The sequence below is a fragment of the Pterocles gutturalis genome, unplaced genomic scaffold (assembly GCF_000699245.1).
Source record: "Pterocles gutturalis isolate BGI_N339 unplaced genomic scaffold, ASM69924v1 scaffold1405, whole genome shotgun sequence".
In the NCBI taxonomy this organism is placed as follows: domain Eukaryota; kingdom Metazoa; phylum Chordata; class Aves; order Pterocliformes; family Pteroclidae; genus Pterocles; species Pterocles gutturalis.
In genome coordinates this window covers 80,757-101,609 of record NW_010145473.1, presented here as the reverse complement: position 1 = coordinate 101,609, position 20,853 = coordinate 80,757, and the positions used below count along the sequence as shown (strand labels likewise).

Genomic DNA, 20,853 nt, shown 5'->3' with positions numbered 1-20,853 from the left:
AGAGAGGGTTCTTCAAAGTCATTTCTGAAGAATATTTATGAACTTGACTGCTACTACCTGTACTATTCTACTTCTGTGAGAAATGAAACTTTCACCTCTAGAACTGTCAGTTTAGACTCGCTCATCCTTCTGAGGAATGATAGGAGATGGATTAACCCTTCAGGTACTTACCATTTTCTTTTTGGTTGCCTGTTTAGTTTCTATTTCATTTTACTCTAGTTTGATGTAGCCAAGACTGAGTTTTGACACTGCCAGTTTTCCTTGACATTCAGAAAATACGCTGAGAGGGATTTCAGTAATAGGAGCAGCAGGAACTGACTACTTTTGCAACTGTGTCATTTAGGGAATGTCAACTATTGTGTGCACTTAATTGGCTTTGCCCACAAAATGGGCTAGATATAAGCCAGCTCTGACGTGGAAGCAGCGTGTCAGTGTTAGTGTGACAGTGCATCCAAGATGAGAAGTCCTGCCTTGGTGTACAAGCAGGGGTATGATTATGTGCCCACGTCCATGCAGATATATCTTCATGGATTAAGTGGGAACCAATTTCATGACTGTTTAGTTCAATGCCAAGATAGCAGTTACCGGGTACTATTGGAAATCTGCACATAAACTCTATGGCTTGAAGTAAGAAAATGGTATTCCTATAACAAGCTATGCTAGGTCATGCCCTCAATGGAAGGAGCTGTAGAAGAGAGAAGAATTTATGAGCTTCTGAGGCCCTTCCAGCACGTGCCTTAGTTGCTCCTGAGCTCCCGAGCTCAGAAAGTCATTATGAAAACTCGAGGAACTGCTGATATTCTGCTATGATATGTATTAAAGCCTGACAGGACAGACTTTCCTGCTGCCTGGCAGCATCTACAACATGAGGTGGCTGTAACCCTCCCCCTCCATGTTTTGGAACTCTAGGAGGTGAAACAGGCCAAAGTTAGCAAGTGCTGATGACAAGTAATAATTACATTAGAAAAAATATCCCCAAAGTCCCATGCTTCCTTATGTATCTCAAAGTCATGTAATATAATTTTCCGGCATGGTAAGTACTAATTGAGAAATCAGAGCTGCATAGACCACCTAATTAATTTTTTATACATATTTCAGTATTTATACTGTATACGAGATTAATTAAAACTTTAGGGCGCTGTGCATCTCAAATGACTGTTGTGACTATTGACCTGCAGGCGTTTGACGAGCCTCGTAGAGTACCTGGTTGTGGGGGTTGCCACTTATTCCAGAGGGAAGCTGAGTGGCAGCTGTTAGGAAGCTAATACTTGCCCAGAGATGCTACACAGTTAATATAATTATTTTGCATTCCAAGTACAGCAAAGCAACTGTGCTGGTTTTCTGACTGTGACCACTATACTTACTACTTGGACCTCGCAAGTAGCATAAGGACCATTATGCCTCCTCTCCCAGTGCAAATCTCCCTTCATGTAACCAACCACTTGCATCCAGGAAAAGTTAGTGGGCTGGAGTATCCTTGAATGTGATTAGTGAGCCTCCATTAGTGCTCTGGATCAAGAGGAAAAGACAGTGCATGGGATAAGGAGGAAAACGGCTCCTTCCTCCATCTTGCAGTGCCTGAAGTATTACTTCCTTCAAGTTTTGTGGCTAAGAGGGAATGGGGAAGTAGGATGATGACAGAGGAAAGATATAAAGTAGCGCTGGGCAGGAGCCAGACCATACTTTGAGCAGAGCTCAAACAGAGCTACAGTTTCCTCTGAGCAGAGTGGGAGGACTCTCCATGCTGGCTGTGTAGCGGCAGGCCATGTGGCTTGGAAATGAATGATCACTTTTGCCTGATAGTCTTCTGAAAATATTCTGTATTTTATCAATTCTTTACCAGATGTGGAAAGTATCTCTGAAAATGATTATTGAAAAGAGAGACATCGAGGTATGGTTTGCAGAGTGATATGCTGCAGTGTATTTTTCAAAACATTTCTTCATATTTCATACATAAAGCATATAAGACCATGAATAGAATGGCTAAGAAACAACTCCTGTCTGCCTACCTAGGTCATTGTGCTTTATACAAAAAAATAATTTACAAGAGATTTTGCTATACTGGCAGTACAACAACAAGTGAAAATGGGGACTGTTTTCCTAGGTTGGTGGCAAAAATTGTGAGAAATGGAGCCAATGTTTTGGCCTGGTTTGGTTCCTACTTGCATAGGGGCAAATCAACAGTAACTCATTTGAAATCAGTGAAAGTAAGATTAGATAAAGCATGACAAACAAAACTGTCAGGCTTATTGTTGTCCAACTGGACCTCATACCTTTCCAATAGTGTGAGATATTTGTCATTAAACTAATTAAACTCCTCGATTACAGTAGCTAATCCACATAACTAACATCATCTTAGATCTATTGGATTTCACTGATATCCATCATTGCAGTTTCCATTTGGAACAAGCCTTTCAGAAGTTTTCCTAAAACTGTGAGGTGGTTTAAACTTTACATAGCACAGTACTCTATTTTCAGTAGGCTGCTGTTCCTCTTGGCAGATGGGAACAGAAAGCGTACATCAAATCAGCTGTGTACTGAGTTGGCTGTGTACCTTTGCATGGCAGAAGTGCTGCACAAGTCTTGTTTCTAGTGGAAATTCCCCAGGACTGAGCTAAAGTCTGTCATGTGTTCCCTGTTGGGTTTTACTGGTTGGAACAAGGAATTTGTAACCTCAGGATTTGTTCTAGCAGTCCGTGTGCACCTCACTCCTAAATGTTGAGGTAAGAGCTGGAAGTGGTAGTAGGTAGATGAGTATTTTCGGCGGGGATTTTGCACTGAAGTTCTTTACCTGCAGACAATTGTTGAGGCAACTGATTTTGCTGCAATATGAGGATGGCGATAAGGCAGTGTTGTGGCAAACCCTGCTCAGAACAAAGGCAGAACTGAGGTAGTGTCGTTGGACAGGGGGGATGCTCCATAGTATTGCCTTAGCCAGTCACCTCTGCTAACATCTTCCTCAATCCTGATGCCTTTGCACAAACAGAATGCGTGCCCTGTGAGGGAATATTGCAGGAGTGTCCCACCAACATCCTGAGGAGAGGTACACTTCCCTTGGTCTGTTCGTTATGCCTGGCAGGGTAGGGCCATGAAATTTGTGATCTCTTACATCTCTTCCAACTCTGTTCCCTGTTATTCTGTGAGTACACATGGAGAGCGTGCAAGTGGCAGTCTGAGATCCACGCGTGAAAGGATGGATTTTAAGTTACAACCCCAAAATGGGGAAACCATCATCAAATAAACTTTGTGAGTCAGATGAGGAGAGTCAGCTTGTGTCTTACAACTGTGTTTTAGGAGGGATGGGTGGCAAAGCAACACCTCCCCCCTACCCTGAGCCAGACATTCTTCCTTCCTCACAGCTCACAAAGCCTGGATCTGGAAGGTAAGAGCATACATCCTATAAATAAAGTCCACTAAGCTGCATTGCTTCATCCAAGACAAAAAGAAACATTTACATTATTTCTATGTAGAACAGCACAGTACAATTGCTCACTGCTTTTATTCATTTGGAAATGTTGCTCAACCTGACAAATGAAACAGAAGTCTGGCATACTTCTCCATGGCTTGTAAACACCAATTTATATATAAACAACAGCAGCCAAATGTAAATAGACAATCAGCGCAGCAAGGAGATTGAAGAGATCAGTTTGCAAAACGTGACAGATTTTCTTCTGGCATTCTTCTTGCTCGTGGTTATCAAAGGCCGGCACACACCGGTACCTAAAGCAGACCTGTTTGAACATGCTTTGCTGCCTTTTGTACAAATTTAAAAGAATGGATCCTCATGCAAGCATTCCAAATTGATAAACAAATTTGAAAAAAAAAAAAAAGCTACAATACAGTGACTGATTTCTTGCCAAGACAGCTACTGAGAAGCTTCTTGATCCATTCTTGCACTAAGAAAATGAGAGGGGGAAATATGTACCTTTGGTAATTAAAAATTAAAACCAGTCCATTCCCTGCATGCTCAGTTTCCTCAAGGGAGAAAAAGTACCTTTGGTCTGGTTTTGCTGCTTGGTGTCAGGAAAGTACTCCAGAGCTGGAAGAGTATTAATTTTTGTTCTCAGCACCGTGGTACTACTAACATACCAGGACTTAACCATAATGTAGTATGTTAAAAGGAGGGGAAAAGGGACAGTATTATGTTTTCATAACAAATAAATGGCATAAATATAAAACCATTTTTCTCATAACAAAAAAAAAAAAAAAAAAAAGAAGTGTAGCCAGCAGGTGAGCAAGAGAGCACTGCAGGGTGTGGCAGAGATACTATTAACTTAACCACGAAGCCAAAAACTCTGTGTGAGTGCGCGCACGCACGCGTGTACGCGTGTGTATAAAATACCTGGCTATTTCAAACCATAGGAGCATGACAGCTGTGAAAAAGGAGTGCCGCAGGGAATTCTTTTAGAGTTTGATTTTTTTAAAAAATATGTTTGACATGGAAAATGTTTTAGTACAAATAAAGCAACTGGTATTGAACTTAAAAAGTGTATGTGGAGGGGGGGAGGGAGAAAGAAGAGATTGCTGTATGGAACAGGAATGAATAATTCACGATATTTAAAGAAAGAATGCCTCCGAAATGTTCTGCAAGGCAGTCCATGCTGATAACTTGGATGGTTATTCTTCCCCCCCACACATTTAAAGCATCATTAATTCAACATCTTTGTGATTTTTTTTAAAACGTTGTAAGATTTTCTGAAAGAAACATTATTTAACTTAGATTAGGATCTCATTTATTCGGATAATTTCTTATAGATATCAAAGAGATGAGTAGAATTATTTAACTATAAAAAGACAGCTTTAGTACTTTAAGAAATGGATCTAGTGTTTTTTGTTGCTTTTTTTAAAAGAAAAAAACCCCAACATCATTGCGAACTAAAATCAACCTCATGGAAGGAGGAAAATAAGAGGAGATATTTTGAACATTACTCCATAGGACACCAGCACAATATAGTGTTAGTGAATGCATTGTAGCAGAGCTCCATATGCAATCAGAATCCAATTGTTACTGGACTGTGTACAAGCACATACTGTGCTCAATGGTCTGATGAGGTATTATGGATAGGATGCAAAGAGACTTTGTGGATTAGACATGTACAATTTATTAAAAAAAAGTGAAACAACGAAACATTTAAACTCAGCTGAATATAATAGCACTTCAGGTGGTAAAAAGGGAGAGTTCTGAGGAATCCAGTGACTGCAAAGACTTCAGCTATTGCTATTTGTTTGAGGGCACTGACAAGAAAAAAAATCTAACTCTTAGAATGTCGTGATTATATTATTTTGGATTTCTCTATTTTCCCTCACTGCTACATTCTACTTTCAGTATGGAAAAGTTAATGTAAAACAGGCTGATTATTGTGAATCTCAAAAATGCACAGAGGAGCAGCCTGTTAAAATGTAGCCTACAGACAGTACATAGCACTGACTTTAAAGAAGTAGCTTGAGCCAAAATGATATTCCATCAAATCATAGTTACTGTCTAATTTATCCATCACTGTATTCCTTTTTATGTTACAGATTACACTGCTAAATTATTTCATCCTTTTTTCATTCTTTACATTGACAAAGTATCAATGTCTCAGTGGCACTGTGTGATGATGCATTGTTGCAGTGACTTAGAAGTGGGAACACCCCTAGATGATATGAGACATAAGTTGCAATGTTTACTTTGGATCACTAGTACCTCTTATTTTCTGGAGTATTTGTTGTCCCCTCAATGCAGAGGGCACACATTTTCAGTTTCCAATGAACAGAACACAGGCATTTTAGTGCCTGAATCTTCATGAAACTGAACAACCACCTGATCTATCAACTTGAGTAGGGTCCTAGATCTAACAGAAAGTTACAATTACGTTTCAAGCTCTTTTTAAAAGTGATTTAATTTTGTTTTTCTTGATGACTACCTTAAAGGAGTTATCCCAAGACAGAGAACCTCAAAGCAAAACAAGGAACAACCTTAACCTCTGTTGAGCCAACTAGGTAGCTTTCCCAGGAAAGAGCCACTCAATACTGAAAAGAAATCACTCTGCATTAAACAGGGCTGAAAGTCCTTGGGTTGTAAGAAATCCTTCCTGTGTTAAGAAACATGTGGGGACAACATTTTTTTCCCTCTGGGAATCACTGGGGTTTCCCTGGGTATCTCATCTACGTGTCTATGGCCTTATGGCCCATTTTGTGCCCAAGCTTACACACTTGATTTGAACATTTGCTTTTGAAAATGAAAATCACGAGTATTGTGTTTATGTTTTGCCAGTTTGCCTACCAGCTATCTGCTCACAAAAAAGTTCCAAGGGAGCATGGCAAGTCCGTGCCCAGCGAAGCCTTTTGTTTTTGCAGATGTTTAGGCTTAGAGGAGTGCTGTGGAGCACAGGCAATCCTCGGGCCGTGTTTGCGCTTGTCTGCTGCTATTCTCTGCTCATTGTCTGAACCTGCACGCATTGTTCTCCCGACAGGTGATAACTACCCGGTGCAGTTCATTCCATCAACAATGGCAGCTGCTGCTGCTTCTGGACTCAGCCCTTTACAGCTCCAGGTATGTGCCAGAACAAAAAAATGTGGGATTGAAGCCAACATTTTAGGGGAAAACTGCTAACCAGCTGTATGCTAAATAATAGTCTGAATGTTAAATAATTTTTGAGCACAGCCCTGGAGGATTAACACCTTATGTACTTACAGTACTGCAAATACAGCAACATGCGGCCAACCCTGATACTGTGAGTGAAAGACATTGTTCTGTGTGTTCTATACTGTCAGAGTTAATGGTATGTTTTTAATAATATGACCAGCTGATGGGAGATATGTTCAAAGATCTTTTTGTACTTTATTTTCATTTAGTCTTTCAACTGTAGCTGCAATGTACTACCTTTAATTGGAGCAGTGAGTGTATCAAAACAAACGTGTGTTATTGGGTTTTTTTCTTTTTTTCAGACAGTGTGGTGCTGACAATACAATAAATTGCAATCTCTTTTAGCTTCTGTATTTAGGTAATCTCAACCTTTCCGTGCATTAAGCTGGTCAGATGCCAAGCATAGTCAGGAGCCTTGCTTTGGTCATTTATTTATTTTTGGCATATATAGAGTGAAATGTTGTGAAAGAAAGATTTATGTGCTGTATTATTAGCTAGCTTTTTGTGGCAAGAAGTTTTTAATTTCACAAGAAAAGACACAACAATGTCATAAATAATGAAGAAACAGTCAAAAGCTTTCAGAGTTAAAATGTGTGGAAAGGAGGTGACAGTGAACATGAGAGGAAAGGCTATTAAAGATGCATGTAACTATTTGCAAGTAAACCTTTGAAACCCCTGTTTGAGTTAGGTTAGAATTGGGCTCAGATGTGAAGGAGGAATAAATAGCGCCTAGAGTAGCAAAGTACTTCACTGTCAATATCTAAATATCTACTTTGCTTACCCTTCTGCAATTATATCATTTCCCAGAGGGACCAAAGCAAATTAAAAATCCTCTCATCTTTACCCAATGCTGATATTCTTCTTGCCAAGTTAACTTAGGATGAGTGAGAATGGGACCAGAACTCACTGTTCACTGGTGATCCGGAACTGGCAAAAAAGACCCCTTGAGCTTGTGTCTGACCTAACCCACAATCAAAAATTGAAGAGAGAACACCCTGACACTGCAGGGAAAGATCTCCCCAAAATACTTTTGGGTCACAATAGTATTATGTTAAGACTGTACCTTGGACAGACTTGAAACCAAAGGCGAGTTTTTCAAAAGGAAAAATAGCAGGTATCCTTTGAAAATCTGTATTTCAATATTTCTTGAAGCAAAAGTCTCATTAGCTTTAGTTGAGAAAATGCTTCAGAAATCAGCTTTGTGAACAGAGAGACTATTTTTGCTACCTTTGAAATGCAATACAGCAAATAGCCTACACAAGACTGTAAGGCAGGAAAGGATAAAAACTCTTCGACTGCAAAAGAAACAGGATCTAAACCACAGACATTCCTGATTGTAGCTTGACCCACAGATCTATTTGCACATTGCTCTTGATCAGAACCCACAGCAACAGTGCAACTTCATTAATTTGCAGAAGTGGTAGAACATGATGAGCAGAATTAGAGAGAAAAGAAAACAACCAGCAGAGAAAGTGGTGCTAATAAATTCAGAAACACTTGAGTGCTTGAGGGGGTCAGAATTTCCCTTCTGATGTATCTGTTGTAAAACAAGTTGTTTTGTTTGTTCCCCCACTTTCTATTTTATTTGAATTTCACCTTCATGGGATTTCAAAAACTTTAATGTTTCATAGTCATAAGAGCTTAAGTAATAGAGTACTTAACCTTCAGCTGATACCTACTCATCTGATTGTCAAATTGTCTGAACTAAATTTTATTTACTCCTACTATTAATATTCTCTTTGTGTAAATTCCCTAAGTGTTCCCCAAATAAGCCCTTATTTGGGTGTGTTTGTTGGAGGGGATTTACTGTTACACCTGATGTGTCATGAAGACTGTTGGGGGTGTAGCATTTCAGCTCATTTTTCCATCTTTGCTTCCCTTCCCCCTTTCTCTGTTTTACTTCCTTTCTTCCATGCACCCCACCCACTTATTTATTTATGTGAATGCTGTGACCATAGTATCTGAGTATTTCTCAAGTGCTTAAAAATACTGATCTCGAAACTAATCTCTGTGCCTTTCAGCCAGTGGAAGAAATAGCTAATTCATTTGCAGGTTTGGTTCTGTTTCTACATGTGAGCGTGTGTGTGAGATCTGTGTTTGGAGAACCTGGGGAGGGAAAGATATTTCAGTTACAAAAGCTTTGCAGCAGTTCTAACATTTCAACTTTACCAAGGCATTATTGTTAGTTCCAAAATCATATTCTATAATCCCTATCCAGCTGCAGTGGAAAAATCTGTCAGCTTCAAGCTTGTAATCTCTCCTCTTTTTTCACTTCTGGTTTTTTTGGGATGGTTGTGCTTCAGGTAGGAGCTAGCAGCAATTATGTGTTCACATCTTTCTGTGTGTTAGGACAACTTCTGTGGAAGCTCTGAATCTAACAGCACAGAAAACAATTTACTCCCAGGTACATCATGTAACAATAGCAATTATTCCACAGAGGATGTTTCTCCAATGGGCAACTTGTAATGGTTGGCCCATTGTACTCAAGCTATTTAGCACATTGGTGTCAGAATGTATTTTCTCTGAATTGTATGTCTGTGTTCACCAGTGGATTATGTATCTCCATGAGTTAGAAAACTTTATTGAAATTATATTTAGGAATTTCTCAAGTAACTAGTATCACTCTTGTGGGCCTTGTATTAAAAAATAAATAAATAAAAAATTAAGTTCTTCAGCAACAGACCTGTGTGACCCATCTGCTCTTAAGATTTTGCATCATATTGATCAGCTAGTGATAAAATACCACTAATATTCAGTTGCAGCTTTGAGTGTCCTGAAAGAAGGTAGTAATTACCACACATTGATGCCAGTCTGTGTTCTTGAAGCGGTGGCTTGCTCTGCTTTGGGTTGACACCAGGTAGCTTCTTTTTGTCCCTGTGCTGATCTCATGATGGTGACATTGATGATGTTTTTGACAAAAAGGCTGAAAGCTCTGTCTTCCACACTTCCCACTGACAGCTCAGCCCCATCTCACCAGTTTCCTCAACAACTTGGCCAAGATTTAAATAATGTGTGATAGGACCAAGCCTTGTTAGGACTCTCAGCGCGAGGGAGGGTCTTGCTGGTGAGCGAACAGTTCTCTAGGTATGGTCTAAGAAGAAGGACCAAGCTATTTCTGTTCACTCCTCCAGCTTCAAACAACTGTGAGTGAATCCCATCAAATCAACCTTCTGCCCAATAGTTTACAGATATATTACCAAATACACCTGTAGCAGGTATGCACAGTGGTGTGTGAACCAGTTCTGATGCATGTGTGTAACAGCAGCATGTTGCTTTAATTAATCAGTGTGAGCAGTAGAACCTGTCAATAATTCTCCCTTTGCTCCTCTTTTTTACACCCACTTTCTCTGGAGTTTCTCCCCTTTCCTGTTTCCCTGAATTTTTTCCCGTGATATTAACTGATTCTAGATATGTGTGCCCGGTAATCCTGCTAAATGAGTGAACTTGATCATGAAATGGGTTTTCCCAGCTCTCATGGTTCTGGTAGCAGTAACCTAATTACTGGGAAGTCTCAGTGGTGGCAGGGGTGTCACCTGTATGTCCTCACTTTCAAACAAGGGATGTTATTGCGTGCTCTTTATTGTTTAAAAAGAACTGCCTTCGTTCTTAGGTATTTCTACAAAGCAGTCTATGCGGTAAATAAGGAAATGTTGCAACTCTCTCAACCACGACTGGTAAACTGTTGATAGAAATGGAAGCACTGCAATGATGCTAGCTGGAGTTATTCCTAAACAAAGTGAGCTCTAGGAAAAAAAGCAAAACAAAAAAGCTTTTCTCTTTCCCCAAACAATTTGTGTACTTTGTCCTTCAAAATTTATTGCTTATAACACTAATGAACCTTGGCAAGTCTTAACTGTAGTTGCAGCTGTGTTCTTGAAACCTGAAGTTTTTATAGTCCATAAAAAAAATTTAGATTTTAACTAAACAGATATTTGTCTATTTCTTTTCTCCCCTCCCATCTCATCTTACTCCTCGGTACTCTCTTCTAATTGCAGACAAAGTAAATGACCTTTTTTTGTATTGCTGGGTGCGGATCCAGTACGCTGCTGAAGCATTGCATAGCCTGCCTCAGGGGCACGATATTAGTAGAGGGAAAGCCAAAGAATGCTATTTTTAGTTGAACAGTTCAGCAGATGGAGGCATGAATACTCATATATCTGAAGGTTGAGGGGCTTGAACCATTAATTTTGATAATGTATTTAACCCTGGGAACAATCAGAAACTGTAACTCTAAGGTTACAATGCTTTTGACCTTTAGAGAACAGAGGGCACTCGGTACAGTAAACAATATATTACATTTCTACTTATTCCAATTCTCTCACACATATAAATTTCAGGACATAGTTGACATTTGCTTTCCTCAGCTATTTTAGTGCTGGTCCTTAAAGTAAGTCAAGAAGAATGTGCAGGAAGGAGGCCAATGTAATGCGACAGTCATGTAAATATGGCCTTTAAATAGCTAAGATGTTAAATGTGGCCTTTTATGAAGAAATATTATTCTCGGGAACTAGAATCTTGGTGACTTATTATTTCAATGAAAAAGTTGTTTTAGTGGACTGCTGCTCTTATGGAGTTTCCTCTATATGTTTTAACTTTGAAGTAATTTTTCAGTGGGGCTAATGTGATCTGATAGTGATGGCTCACACTGGAGGTGATTTGGTCCCACTCTGGTACCACATCATGCAAAGTGATGTACCTGCCTTATGTCTTATTAAATGATGCATGCTCCTCTTCAACAAATATAGCAGTTAAATATCACGCAGCTTAAGTATTTCTAATTAAAATATCTCCATGTGTCAGCATATTGGTAATGTATTATTTTAATCCATTTATTTTGTTTATGAAACAGTGACATATGTTTAGATTGTGAAATATATGAGGCTTAAAAATCACTTTATTGAAGAAAATTAATTTCTACAATGCTGTCTCAGTAATGTGTTCACTCACCCAGTCAGTCACTGGCAGGGCTGCCAGTCTTAATGTTGGTTAGACACAGTTAAACAGTTTTATCTGACATAACACTCTCGGATGTAGGCAATAATAATTTTTTCAAATGCAAAAACCACGGGGTTTTACTTTTTTTTTTTAATACAACGAAGAATGGGAAGTGGGTAAATGTGAAAGAGATTTGGTGAGACCAATCAAAATTAAAACCAGCTAGTTACCTTTTCAAAGTTAGACACTGTAATTTGTTTGTCAGCGGGTAGATGTTTGGGTCAGCACTGTGAGTGAGTGACTGTCAGCGGGAATTCCTACAAGACAAGTAATTTCCCTCAATGTATTACTGACAGATTGCTCACTTCTTCGAATCACTAGAGAAAACAAACTTAATATTGTTACAGGCAGAGTTTCTGTCTTCATTAGCCTTATAGAATGATTTTATGTAGCATTCAAAGACTACTGAGCTCTAGGTAGGCATATTTTAACAGAATGTTCCTTATTATGATAACAGTGAATAGTGGCCTAAATTAAGGGAATGGTGTGTGCAAATTTCAGTATATGGAAGTAGTCAATGAAATATTTTGGTCCTTTTCTTATGTAGAAATTTAGATTGAAGCAGAGGAAGGAAAGAGGTTGAAAGAAGATTTTATTAGGGCTCCGAGAGACCAAGCAAGCTCTTTAATGAAAATAAAATTAAAAATATGCCAACTTTGCAATACGTAGGAAAATTTAATTAAAATCAATGAAATAGTTATACTTGTGCATTTCCTTACTTGAATGTTTATGTCTCCGTATGTAATATCTGTGTTATCAAGTTGAATTATATCAGTGGCAGTATCAATGAAAATGATGTCATTGAGTCAATATTTTACCATATGACCTCCTTTCTCTGCAGAATTTCTTAATACTCCATCTTCTTCTCCTTCTCAACTTCAGCCCTGAGTTACCTGGCAAAGTGATTTTCATCAGGAAAAGACAGCCCATCAAAATTGAGACTTTTTGCAGTAAAATACCAATTCTGATGAAATTTTTGCCAGGAGGATTTTCCTAGCTCCTCTGGTAATGGTATCCCTGGACAAAATGAGAGGGAGTCTCCCTTTTCTCTTCAAGTTTGTAAAAATGGACAGACAGACAAACAAACAAAACCATTAGCTAGAGTAATCAGCCTGGTACGGCAGCATTGCAGCTGCGGGACCCTTTTCTCTCCCATTTCATGCCCTGCATTTCCAATGACTGCTTTAAACAGCGTGTCTTTGTTACTCCCATTCTCGCTTAATGGAACAGTGTCACATTATTTAATTAAAAAAAAAAAAAGTTATAGGAACCTTTAAGAAAGAGATTGTTTCTATGGTCTGTAGCAGTTCTACAAGCAGTACTTGTCTTGGATGTGGCAAGCCTAAACCCAGTCCTGGGCTTGTGTTTTCCCCCGTTGCAGGAAGGACACTGCCACCGGCCTGTCACCCGGTGTGGCATAGCTCTCTGGTTCTGTTCCCTTCATGTGACCAGCCATCCCCTCCTCCACCTGGTGAAGTGCTCCGGCCCTGTGCCTGCTCTTCCTCTCCCAAGAGGGAAGACTTTCCAATCTGGCAGCTAGGGATCAGGAGCTCCTGGCGCGGTTCCCATCTTTTGCACCTTTAGATCTTACCAAGCAGGACAGCTGCCTTCCAGGCCCATATGCTCTGTTCCAGGGGAATTTACCGTTGAGATCACAAATGGCACAGACATAAGCTCACTTATTGGGAAACTTGTATGTTTAAAAGGATGTCATCCTTCTAGACTGGACTGCAGGAGGTTTCCTGTGTCCCTTCAGTCTGTATGAAGGCAGAACCTGAGCCCCAGTGACTGCAGGAGGCTGAGCCCCCAGCGTCAACAAGCCATTCCTACTGCCTTAACCACTGACTGCCCCCCACTGAAAGCCCAGGCTCTATTTTAAAATAATTGTGCTTTGCAAAGCGCCCTCCCTGGGGTTTGTGTTCACTTGGAAGCCAGTAAGAAGCAAATAAGTTGCTGCTGCATTTACTGACAGAGCACCAGAGGCACCAGTACTACAGAGTGTCACCAGGGGACGAGCACGTTTTTTAAAGCTCTTTTAAAACTCTGGCATCCCTTTGGGGAGCAGGCTGACTGCGAGGCATACTCTGAGCTGGCAGCTGGATTCCTTCAAGCTTTCTAGAAATGTATATGGTGTATGCCTTATAGGAATTAGCTGGAAGTGAATATGTTTCTGGAATTTTATCATACTTCTGATAACCATAGAGCAAGCTGTTTAATTTGGCTACAAATTACAAACATGGAGGATCTTTTCCTGTGAAGGTGTTAACAAATTTGGACCTTCAGGAACTTAGCAGCAATCAGATTAAAGAAAAAAATGTCTTTTAAGTCAGGTCTATGCACAAAGGAAAATAATACACTTCTGTATCATCATTCCTTACTAATTGCTACAGAAAAAGAAAATTTAATAACTCGCCTTTCATCTGAAGTAAAAGTTCTAAGAATAAGGATAGTTAGATGAGAGCTTCTAGGTGTAGACATATACACACAGGAGTGCACGCTCAAAGGAAGCAGAAGAATTCTCTTAAAGGTGCGTGGACTGGAAAGATATCATCACCTGCCTTATTTCAGAGGGTCTCTTTGACTGTGAGAGAATATTCCCTCCCACTGACCCAATTCATAAAGAAAGGGAAATTCATAGAAGATGAGATAGAACTCATCAAATCAATGAGTAGGTATTGCTATCACTAAGTAGAGTCTTTTTAGATGACAAAATAGGAATTGTATTACCTCCAACACCCTGCTTGTCTCACATGTGTGTATTTGGTCTGTGATGTTTTTAGAATCTGTATGTCTGAGAAACTAGAAAAGTGTCCTAACTAATAGAATAAGTATTGAAGTCATCTGTCTACTCAAAAGACTCAGCATGAGAGCTGCATATGGCTATGGGTCACAACAGAAGGCTTGCGTGTCAGTCCTGAAAGAAAAGAGTCTGGAGGGAGGAGCATCGTAGAGAGTACAGGAAGAAAAACACATCATTCTTGAGTAAGCCCTTAATACTGGCATTTAAGACTTAAAGGAATCAGTCACAAAATCTAGTGAGGACATATTTTGGTTTTGTGCGTGAATTACAGCAAATAGGTGAACATTAAAACAAATGAAGAAATATTTCAGGTGCAGGACTAGTGAGAGTGTGTTGTCATGTCCACTGGCATTTTTGAAAGTGAAGCAAGAAATAAAAGAGGTAAAGTCCTTTGAAAAAGATTGCATCATTTGTCCTACACGCTAGAAAGAGAAAAAGTCACCAGATTTAACTAATCTACAGCTTTATTGAAAATAAATCTATCTACATCTATCTACAGAATCCATCCAGTACAGGCCTTCTTTTCTGCTGCAGTCTTCAACACCTAGGGGAGGGCTAAGATGAGGCCTCATAACCATTTTCACCTGGTCCCAGCACTGTTGCTGAAATATCATCACACCCACTGCAGTTCAGAAAGCATGGCAGGCTTATGCCAAATTCACATTTACTTGTGTAAAATTCATCAGTTTACAATGACTTTGTAATAGTAAGTTTCCAGTTACCTGGTTTTGCGGTGCAACTGTGAATTTTTTGTAGATGTATTTTTATAAGTCCATTTGAATATGTTTTGCATAATTTTGTGTGCACTTCCTTCAAGGAAATTATTTAATTTTGCTTGAAGGTACATGAAACTTCTAGATATACAGTAAGAGATCAGTGTGAGACATCTGGTAAGCAGCCTGTAAAGCACAGTTATTTCTAATGCTTTAAAATACCTGTAAACTGGGCTTGTTTTCTGCTTCACAAAGAAAACATTTGACTGTTTTATGCATTAAAGATACATTTTAAATATGTTGACTTATCAGGTAAAGCAGCAGGCTGAACAGGGACAAACCATTTTTAATGGTATGTTAATTGAATGGGATGCTAGAGATGCACCTGAGTGACTTTTTTCCCAGATGCGCCCCAGCTGACTGATAAAGCTTCTCCTGATCAGTAGAGCCAGTACATATTTATTATATCCTTGTCTTTCATCCATTTTCGCTAGTCAAAATAATAGAATGGCTGCAAGCTACCACATGAACTGTCTATGTCTCTTATAAAAATAGGGAAACATTACAGCTTCAGACCCCAAGCAGCACTTTCAAAAACTCAGCGCTTAAACGTAGAGCTGCCTTGGCATCTTTTCACAAGGTGGGGATTCAGACGTGGGAATGGAGAGAGGCACTTTAAATGGGACTCTTCCTTTTTCCTGACTTGCACCTACTTGCTATTAGGTTGGTGTCTCGTCATTCTGTCATGGGAGCCTATAGAAATTCAATTGTAGTGCTTGTGTCTCTTGGTGTGATTAGCGATGGCAAGCGAGCATTCAGTTTTCTTGTTCTGTGCCTGTACAGTTCTATGCAGGGAAATACTGCAATCATTATATTTGACAGTTTCTCCATCTAGGTCGTCAGATAGTGAATGAACCCACCAACCTATGCCAGATCTTAAGAAATATTTCTAGAGAAGATTTATTGCTACTTATTTTTTCCATGTCCTGATTTCTTTTACTTATGCCTCTGTTTTTCTGTCTGCTGCCAGGTTGACAAACCTAGAAGGTCCACATTAGAAGTAGCAATTTCACAACCATCGTCTGTCCTAAATTGATTTTGTCCCCTGTAGGATTAGGAGAATAATTATGTTTTTAGACCCCTTCAGCTCAGGTTGTCTATATTACCGGCAATCATACCAGTGACACGGATATGCGCTTACTAGGAAACTCATTCGCCAACTCATTTCACACAGCTCAACAAGCAGTTACTCATAATTGCTTGTAATCCTGCTGACACGAGTCTGAATGAAACTCCCGACTTCTCTCACAAAGCCCATCTATGTGTTAACATTTTTTTAAAAAATAAACATATGAAATTCTGAAATGCAAGATTTGATAAGCTTTGATATACCTATCATCTGTTCAGCCAACTTACTGTAATTAATTGCTTTTCAATCATATAATTTTATTTCCCTTGTCACAGTGGTTCTCTTTAAGCTGCTACTTCTTTTTTACACTAGCTTTAGTCCAGAGCACATTTCTACACATAAAGTACATGAAACTGTCTGTATTTGTGAGTTCTCTTAGTATAAAACTCTCACATTTACTGTTAAAGATACTTTATATTAGCAGTAAGGAATAAAAACCTGATTTTTGGAAGAGCTCCTAAAAGAATATCAGAAAACATTTTGAATTCTTCCTATGAATAATTTGATTTACAGTGTCACCAGAGAAGGTAACATCATGATAGCATAAAGTGAATGAAAAAACTGCGCTCTGATGCAGCATGGTTATATTTTCATATTTTCCTGATAGATCTGGTTATATTTTTATTTTAAACAAGTGCTGCTTATTTCCTTTCCTTGGATACAGGAGAAGGAGTTTAAAATACTAGAGCCTTTGTCTACAGGTATCTTTGGAGTCATGCTTCCTGGTCCTTGCTTGCTTTCCTAGGTGAGCTTGTTATTCTGTTAACTTTAGCGCTAGCCACAATTTTGATGAGGTAGAATTTATGTTATAAAAATGCCACAAGCAAATTCTAATAGAAGCAAACATAGGAAACTTACATAAAGATTTATATTCAACATTTTACTTTTTTTGTCAAATAACTTTATCTACTGGAAACTCAAAATTACTTTTTCAAGCAAACGCAGTTGTCCTTTGCTGTGACTAGCTTTCTACCAAAGGTGTTTAAGCTTAAGCAAACTTATATTGTATTTATCTGTTTATATCAAATACATAATAGTTTTAAGCAGAGTGTGTCACAGTTATGTTGCCAAATCATAAAAAAGATCATTTTTCCGATTTCCAAGCCGTGTAGTACAACATATAATCTGGGAGAATCACAAAGATAAGTTGATTGTATTATTTCTGGTGCATGGTAAATAACAAGAGAATTGTGATCAAAAAGTAACATATCAGTGATATGACAGCATTAAATGAAGGAATGCAAATCTTTGTGCTTAAGAGAAAGATTTTATTGACATTACTGATATCTTCCTGCAGAGGAAATGGCTATAGACATTTGATTCAGTTTTTACGTATTTACATATATTGTTGCGCTTTGTTTTTTCTTGATACTTGCAGTGTTTATTAAAACAGCAGATTTTATTCATGCTTGCATCTTGTCTTTAATAGGAATACTTTATGATTGTATCCAGATATACCTAGTTCAGCCACTGCAGTAGTGCAGTCACAGTGTATCCATTTCAAGAGCAACACAAAGAAAATGGTGATTGTTCAGGTTCACAGAGGGTGTGTTGGGGTACTTCCTCGTTTCTGGGTACAGGAGCTCACCCCAGGTGGAGGTGGGACACAGAAGAATTTATTCCCTCCTGCCTCTGTGCTCCTGTGTGCTGGCACAGAGGTGAGCCATGTCCCCAGGCTGGCCAGAGAGAAGAGTAAGGCAAGAGGTTGCACTATGAGAGTGTTCCTGCTCTGTGACTGCAGAGGAAGGAAGACTCCTGATTAAACTCCCTCTCATTAGGTCCTCCTCTAGAGAAAAAAAACAGGAAAAAAAAATGAACTCTCAGTTTGGGCTTTGATCTTGCTTTCATAAACAACTCAAAAGAATTTGCATGGTAGCATGCAACTGTTCCATTATTGTTGCTAGCAAAAATACAAGAGAACAGACAGGCAAAGTGGAAGAGGTGAGAACAGTTAAAATTCCTTTATTCCTTGTCAGAGCTTAATCTAGATCAACTAAAAGGCTTGCTGTTTTTGTCATGCCTCAAGATAAAATGTCAATGTGTACATATTCCTGTATTTTAGACAAAAGATGCTTATTGTTTTAGAACTCCTGAGTTACTATCTATAGGAAATTATAAATATGTAATAGATGCCTAAGCTCACCTCATTTCTAAGTATTTTGTATAAAGAGCAGTTGTTACAACTGCAGCAAGCAGTTTGTGTTACATGCTTGTGTGCTTTTTCTTCTCTTGTCTTTTTCTTACACCATAAGGAATTAAACCAGGGTAAAATTACTAAGATGAGAAATTTTCTCCATTAGGAGAAAAAATTCGAAGCATATATTGTGTTGAAATAGGTTTTTTTAATTGTCACATTGTCCTTCCTGCTTTTTGTCTAGATTTTCAGTCCAGAGAGCTCCATTTGACACAGCAGATGATCAAACTCCAGTTTTGGGGTTCCAAGCATTTCATGTTAATTTTTGGGTCTGTGCAGAGTTTTTTTATTGATACGTACATTAAGCTATGCCACTGCAGTATTTTACTCCCACTTTCATTTTATTCCCTACTTTGTGTGGCAGCCTCGGTGTATTCAGCAGTTTGTACGCCAGCAGATGAAACAGATGTTTAGGCCATACTGGAATGGAGCGGCATGCTGCATCAGGACCTGGATATCCTCTTGACATCTGGATGCTGCTGGGCTGGGAAGCCTGCCTTGGGCCAGGAGGCTGTAGGAGCCTTGTGGCAGTAAACATAGGGTCCTTGCTGCTCTTTAAGCAATTAGTGCACTGAAGCAGCAATAATGCTGAATTATCGCTTGGTTGCGTTCTTCTAAGGAATCTTGGGACAAAGGGATAGTCAGGGAGGAGTATTTACAGTAAAGTCATGTTCAGAAAGACAAGACTAATTACCATGTATTAAAAAGCTTTCTTTCAAATAATTTAATAGTAAACTTGTTATGAATACTTTCGGAAACTTTTTACAAAGCAGTAAACAAATAGCTTATAGAAAAATCTCCCTTTCTCATTTAAAATCATTAAGATGAAAAAAGACAATTTCAGCTCCTCTCCAATTTCATGGTCTGGTCGAATTGTATGGAACAGACAGCAAAATGTGACTGAAGACATTAAATTGAAGGTATACTAATGTTCATGCCTACTAGAGACAAAAATGTGAACTTCTAATAGCTGCAGGGAAGAATATTAGGTATGGAAGCTGTCTGACTTATGCATTGATTCTTTACAGTTTCACTTTATCAAGGTGAAAATTGTGCTGTATGTGCTGCTACAGCCTAAATTGTCTGCTGCAGCACTTTCCTTTATGATGTGTGTTATTTAAACACAATAGATGTGGTATATTGCATGGAAATAGGTGTTTAATGTTTTGTGATTACTAGCTGCCAGACAAAATAGCATTTAGCGTGGATTTCCTGCCCCCACCCCTCCCCTATAAATTTGCATTGTTAAGACCAATGTGTTTAAATGAGGGCCCTCCCAAACAGATTACAGCTTTTTGGAGAGCATGAGGTAATACTTTGAGGAAGACCAGTTTATTGCTCTCATTTAACCTCCAGTATTCTAAAGGGGTTACATTTAATTAACACTGGCTAAAGGCCTGACCTGGGAGACAACCAAAAGTGATTGAACTGCATTTTCAGATCCAGGCTGTAATCTGTTGGGAGAGGAATAATAATAATAATAAAAAAAAATTAGAAAGCACCATTTACTGAAATTCTTTCTAACTAAGCTGTATTTCAATGGCCCATTTAATGCTCAGATGGACAAAGGTATTACTTCAGTCATTGAATTGTATCAAGCCCTTTCTCAGAGGCCCAGTTTAAAAACTCTACAGGAAAAGTGGCTTAGCGTCATATTCTCAGCAGACCGACACTCAGTCTGTTTGGAAAGGGGAAAAAGAAAAAAAAAAAAAAAAGAGTGAAATGAGGTGAGACACAACCACCAAGTCAGTGAGGATTTTTGCCTCTCCCTCCAGTCAGCGGCTTCATGAGGGAATTGCTCTTCGGAAAGCAAGAGCTCCATGTTTGCTGCAGAAGGCTTTCAATATTTTTTATTTTAAGGTTTTTTTTTTTTTTATTAGCTGTTACTGTGTTCCCCCTGGTCAGCTTTCGACTTGCCCTTTGTTCTTTTCTGACATGGCAGAAATATAGTTTTCTCTCTGTGGGCTTAGGACCAGTACCTACACTTTACAGGGATTGATTTTTGACTCAGTCACACTGGAAGATACAGGAACTCTTATTTAAATACCACGGACTCTGTGAGCTGAGAAGTTATTTTATTCCAATAGAGCCAATGTTACATATATTCTATGGTGATATAAGATACCTAATGTACTGTCTGAACTTTAATTGTATAAAAATTTTAGGATACATTTTGAATTCATATTTTTTGCAGGGACTAAACTTTTCTTTCAAAGTTATGATGCTGTCTTATTAAAAATTCCCAGTAGCCTCATAAGGTGATGGGGTGACATTATATCTTGGAAACTTGTCAAAGTGCTGTAAAACTAATAAACCAATGGCTTTACTTCCTAA

At 38.8% G+C, this 20,853-nt stretch overlaps 1 protein-coding gene across 1 annotated transcript in view; it reads left to right on the top strand.

Moving 5' to 3' along the window:
- The window catches only part of SOX6 (SRY (sex determining region Y)-box 6), a gene marked incomplete at its 5' end in the record, with an annotated part of 93,372 nt that overhangs the window by 2,296 nt on the left and 70,223 nt on the right, over window positions 1–20,853 (top strand). The window contains one exon of the mRNA XM_010085378.1: window positions 6,456–6,535. Within this exon, the coding sequence (XP_010083680.1) occupies window positions 6,456–6,535 (80 nt within the window). The remainder of the gene's footprint in view (window positions 1–6,455; window positions 6,536–20,853) is intronic.